The sequence below is a fragment of the Atta colombica genome, unplaced genomic scaffold, assembly GCF_001594045.1.
Source record: "Atta colombica isolate Treedump-2 unplaced genomic scaffold, Acol1.0 scaffold1, whole genome shotgun sequence".
In the NCBI taxonomy this organism is placed as follows: Eukaryota; Metazoa; Arthropoda; class Insecta; order Hymenoptera; family Formicidae; genus Atta; species Atta colombica.
The window spans coordinates 1,569,066-1,575,024 of NW_017259183.1; the positions used below are offsets into that span (position 1 = coordinate 1,569,066).

The window sequence follows — 5,959 nt, forward strand, 5'->3', positions numbered from 1 at the left end:
TTTAAAACGAGCACGCTGTTTATTAGACACGAATATCCTCTCAAAATTCAAATTCAATTCAATTACATCCATTATTATTAGATATGTGTATACAACACGTGTGTATATATCATAATATCGTAATGTATAAATGTTACAAGCGAATATATATTTAGGAATACTTAACTTATTGTCTGATTGTTAACAGGGAAAGTACAAATCGAGATTTCTAATACATATTGATATACTTCGATTGCACAGTTTCTCAACGGTGTACATTTATGTAACAAAATATCTCGATTCATTTCAACAACTGCATTGGACACGAAAATTGATAACTTTTACATTTCTTTATACTATGTATGCACGCTTTAAGCTTCATAAAAATATGATATAACTTTTCAACAAGGATGCAAAGTCATATATGTATATATATGTCGCACCAAATATTTCTAATAAACTATTATCAAGAAACTGATTTTAAATTCTTATTCAATTTTTGTCGCTCGAAATGCGATCATCATTATATATAGTAAGATAAATGCTAAAATAATTAAATATTCTTTAACTCTTAACTGTGTTGTAACACGAGAATATTTACTATCATATAATACTACGGAATCAGAAAAGTAATAAGTATATAAAGAAAATAAATGAAAGGATATACTTCAGTCATCAAATCATCAGTCAACATTAATATGTAAGTTTTTGAAATAATAAATTTTATTAGAAAATCTATAAATTTTTTTTAACTGTAAATTAGTATATTATATGAAATGATAATGAAATAATATAAAATAATAATATAATAATTTTTATGAAAATAATAGCAGGATGACATAAAGAATAATATTCAAGATCGAATAAAATTAGTAGACTCGATTCTAATAAATCTAGTATATTTATACTTTTTATCTTATTTATAATCGTCTGTTGTTTAATAATAGAAATTGAAAAAAATGATGAAAGTAAAAAATTTACAAAAAGATAGTCTCTTAAAATGAAAATTTCATTATGGCAGTTAAGAATTAAAGGTAACCATATTATTATAATTGTGTATTCTAAAAAATACTAATATTTTCTAACTATTCTGGACTTACTTGAAAAACAAAAATTGGTAGTAAAAATGTAATCTTCAATATGTTCGATTTTTTTTAAAGAAAATTTGAAATAGCAATCTAATTATTTATTTAATAAGTTTCAAATTTAATCATTGTTTGAAAACTTCTCTTTCCATGAACATATGTATAATTCATATTTGAGAAACACATATCATCATATTTTAATAATTTCTTTCTAATTATTAATCATAATTGATAATTAACTGATTCATTAACAACAAGGATAACAGCTCTTGCTTTTTCATCAAAAAATACATATTTACTACCAATCTTTCTGATGCAGTCTGTAGATTTCTTAACATTTTAACTAAAGGATATCTTTACAGTTGTAGCTAATTTTTTGCTAACAATGATTAAAAATGTGCAAATTTCATTGATATATTATGTGATACGAAATATGATATTTAATTAACAATACATCACATCTCATAATAAACGATTAAATAACTTATCTTTCAAACTTGATGCGAATGCTATATTTATATTATTTTTTTATATTAATATTTACTCAACCGTAATATATTTCGTATTATTACATAAATAGAATTTTCCATAAAAAAAAGAAAAAAAGTTTTAAATTAATTAAAAAAATAAAAAAATTATATTTCTTGAATTATATAAAAAACGCGAATTGTTGTTCTTCTCCTTGATAATTTTTATATATTTTGTCATTTTTCGCTCAATAAACAGGTCTTGTATACAAAATTTTTAAATTGCTTTACTTTAAACAAAATAAAATGTATGTTATGTAATAGAGAGCGTGTTTATTTATGTATATATTAAAACACGCCTGATTGCCATTATTATCATTCTATTTTCTGTTTATTCGATAGAATTATATAAAATGTGATCGGTTGAAAAACATGCATAAACATATTTTATTTAAAGCTAAGAAAAAATCTTGGCTGAAAAAATATTGAAACTTATGGTGCATATATTTTTTGCTGTATCATTAATCCTAATCGGTATTTGTGGATTCAATAAACCCGAACATTTTCAACTACATTGTGAAAAATTGTTTATAAAAAATATTTTTCACAATCTTAAATAAGTTTACATAATCTTATTTCTCGGATTTTGACCTTTATAAAATGAAAAAAAAATTGTTTAATTACGTTAATTTTAAATAAAGATATACTAATTTTAAATACACTGGACCGCAAATATCAGTTAAGGAAATAATTTTAAATTAACTAATTAATTAAGATTAAAATATCATAATAAATTTAATAACTGAAAATATAACTACACACCAAAATGTTCATGTTTTTTTACATTTTTTTTTAATTTTTGAAGCTCAAATAAGTAGCAGACAAAATGGCCAATGTGCACTAACTTTACGCACATTCACTAGATGTTGGCCTATATTCATATCAAATATGGATAATTATGCATGTCATATGTGTATGTGTAATATTTGCTAATTTTGAAGTACATTGACTATGTCATATGAAGCCATCTTAATGATACGGAGATTGCATTAATGAAAATAAGGAATGGTAAAACATAGTCATGTGTAGGAATGTAGACTTACGAAGGAGTACGCGATATTAAAAAATATTATCCCAATCCATGATCTTCGAAGAATCCCTGGGGAGTTTCCTCCTGCAACACACATACAAAAACACAAGTTTATTGATATCGTATTCGAAATGTCTTATAATAATATGAACAGGGATCAATTACTTTGACGCTGCACTTTATAAATACATTACGAAAAATAGAATGAAAATATATACATACACACATATATATATATATATATATAAACGTACACGTACCTACTTCACAATAAAAATCCCTTCTTGATGCAGCTTCAAATGGTGAACTGAACCCTTTTCATATAACTGAGTAACTTTTACTTTGGATACACAAAGCGCATGTTCATATATTGCCTTAATTGAAATCTTAAGCGCTAATAAAAATTGCTTGTTATACATGCAATCGAATTGTAAAGATTCCATTCTCCAAATGGGATCATAGTGAATGCGATATTCAACTCAATATGCTCACACTGCACGATAGCTTATGTTAAAAAATATCCAGCTAACATATTATTTCGTTACGAATCTATTATATTATTTATTAAGAAATTAATAATTTATTAATAATCAGTTTATTAATAATCAATTAATTATCAGTAAAAATTTGAGATGTGTCATTTTCTGAGACTAATGTAAATTATATAATGTAGATTAAAAGGTATTATGCACGCTAATTTTCAATTACAATATAAAGATTTTGTACGATATATTTATTGCTAGTACACTTAATGTATAATAACACTAAGAGAATTGACGTTTATATAATTGATGTTTATATAATATGCATATGTACATATATAATATATAAAGAGTACAAAGAGATATATTTCCAATTATTCATATAATTAAGATAGATTTCTCTTTTTTTAAGTAAATATATAGATGCGTAAGAATATACGTTCTATGCAATAGTTACATTAATACTGACGCTCTTCAATAATACATATACATTTTCATAAAAATAACTTACAAATACAGACAATTTTATTGCCATAGTTGAACATTAAAGTACGTAGAGGAGGGTAACTATATATATCACTTACTCGTTAATAGGTTAAAATTTAAGAATCGTAATTCAGCCTTTGGTTAGTAACATAATAATTTGTTCTATGTGCAAGAGTAATTTTTCTTGATATAAAAATATATTAACATACACAGAGAATGCTCCAGGCATCGTATACTTTCTCTCAATTACAATTACTAAGAATTGATATTAAAAAAGACAGAGAAAGAATATTTTCTTATTTATTTCATTTGTTCCAATTTCGAATCATAAACTAATAATCGATTTTTCGCGAATACTTTTCAAATTTTTTATACTCTTCGAATATATAAGAAAATATTATATTTTCTTTAATTTAATGAACAAATGATACTTTTTAACAGAATTTTAAATGTCAATCATATTTTTTATTTAAAAATTTTTAAAATAAGAAAAAAATATTTTTGATCAATTTATCTTCGATTAAGTTTTCGTTGGAGAAAGAAAATGCACGATGTCTTAAACGTCTCGTATATGACTAGTAAGTTGACTTGAGAATCTATATGTATATTTATATAGTAGAGTCGTAATGGCATCATGCAGCGGGTAAGCCTTTTCTTGTTTTTCGGTCGATCGTGTTGGTCGATACTCTGTCCATGAAGCTCATGCAAACAATAGGGTACCTATAAAAGCCCTATCTCCCGCAGAGCACCTTCCACAGCTTCGTCCTTCCACAACAAACAAAGAAAAACTAACTAGTCTTCGCTAAACTTCTACTTTGTCCCTATTTACCATGGACTTAACATACATATCACACTAACATATCATCAACATTAAAAAAATATTATATCAAATCCCTATTAAAAAGTTCCATAGTATTCTTTTTAAACCATATCAAAATTATTTTACAATATTTTAACTTCAAGAGTGTTATTATAAACGTAAAATATTATAATAAAAAAATATTCTGTTAATAACAAATCTATTGTCATTTTCGTGTTTTGTTTAGAAAAAATTATATATACAAAATAATTTTTCTCAACAAACACAATAAATCGCTAATTATCAATTAAATTCAATCCAATTACAATAATTTTAAATTTTATAACCTTTACTTGTAATATTTTTCCTAAGAATATTTAAAAAAATATTTTAATTAATTAATATGTTACATTAAATTTAAAATGCCTTATCCTGTGTAAAATAGATGATAATGTTATTAAAACTCTGTAAAATTCTTTGGAATTTTCCATGAAAAGTAAAACTAAGTGATACATTATTTAGAAAACAAAATATATGAGACAAAATGTTGCAAAATATAAATACAATTGTTGAAAAATATTTATTAAAGATTTTGAAGGCATACATATACACATATTTATAAACGGCAACATATACGTAATAATACACTTCTCATTTATACTAGTTCTAGTGCTGCTTTACTATCATATTCTATGAAATAACTGATTAATCTAATCTGAATACAAATTTATAATATATTAATATGGCAATAATATCGTTAAACATTTTTTTACACCTTTATTAAAAATAATACAAGTGCATTGGTGCCATGCTTTCGTATAAACATATAGTTATATGGCAGTTAATAGCAATTTGCGGATTAGCTCACTTGATTTAACTGCTCGATTTCTGATGATAGCCATCATGCCCAGCAATTTTTCTCTTTACTTCACATCTTTCATGCTTTCTGCATCCACGTTTCTACATACACAACGACTATCGTCGACACCTGAGCAAGCTGGTCTCAAGCAAATCCGCAATGTAATCATTAGTAACGTTTCTTTGTTCTCGATTTTAGAATATTTCATCATTCTGTTAACATCACATGCACCTGATTTATTAAAATCAATATATACATAAATCAACTCGAATGCAATTTTAAGATATTGAAAATAATTTGCGATACGATAAATTATGCATTTTATGGGATTTCTTTAGCAACTTTTATTTTTTATCCCATCTGCATAAAGTGTGTTACGAAGACTAATATAAAATAATTATATGTTGTGTTCAGATTATGCCTGATTTTTAAAATAAATATTTATATGTTAATATTTGTAAAAATATAATATTCATAAATATAATACTTTTATTTAACTGATATTTCCTAATTGTATTTATTATTTAAATTTAAGTTTTACATTTTAAAAGACTAATAATTAATAATGCTTTTTATTATAATCATTACATTAATCATTAATAAAAATGTTTTTAAAAATATAAGATGAAAGAACATCTTAGTAATGTCAATCAAATTTTTGAAATGTAATATTAAAGCTCAAATATATATATATATATATAAGTTTTACATT

General features: G+C 24.1%; 1 protein-coding gene across 3 annotated transcripts in view; it reads right to left on the reverse strand.

Annotated features, from left to right (window-relative positions):
- Positions 1-2,508: 2,508 nt before the first annotated feature.
- The window catches only part of LOC108691435 (AP-1 complex subunit sigma-2), an 8,766-nt gene continuing 5,315 nt past the window's right edge, over positions 2,509-5,959 (reverse strand). Inside the window, exon 5 of one of the 3 annotated variants that reach the window (XM_018199306.1) lies at positions 2,509-2,705. In XM_018199306.1, the coding sequence (XP_018054795.1) occupies positions 2,661-2,705 (45 nt within the window). In that variant the 3' untranslated portion in view covers positions 2,509-2,660. Of the gene's footprint in view, positions 2,706-4,124; positions 4,355-5,162; positions 5,479-5,959 lie in introns of those variants that run through there. The other 2 variants (XM_018199223.1, XM_018199384.1) reach the window with 2 other exon arrangements.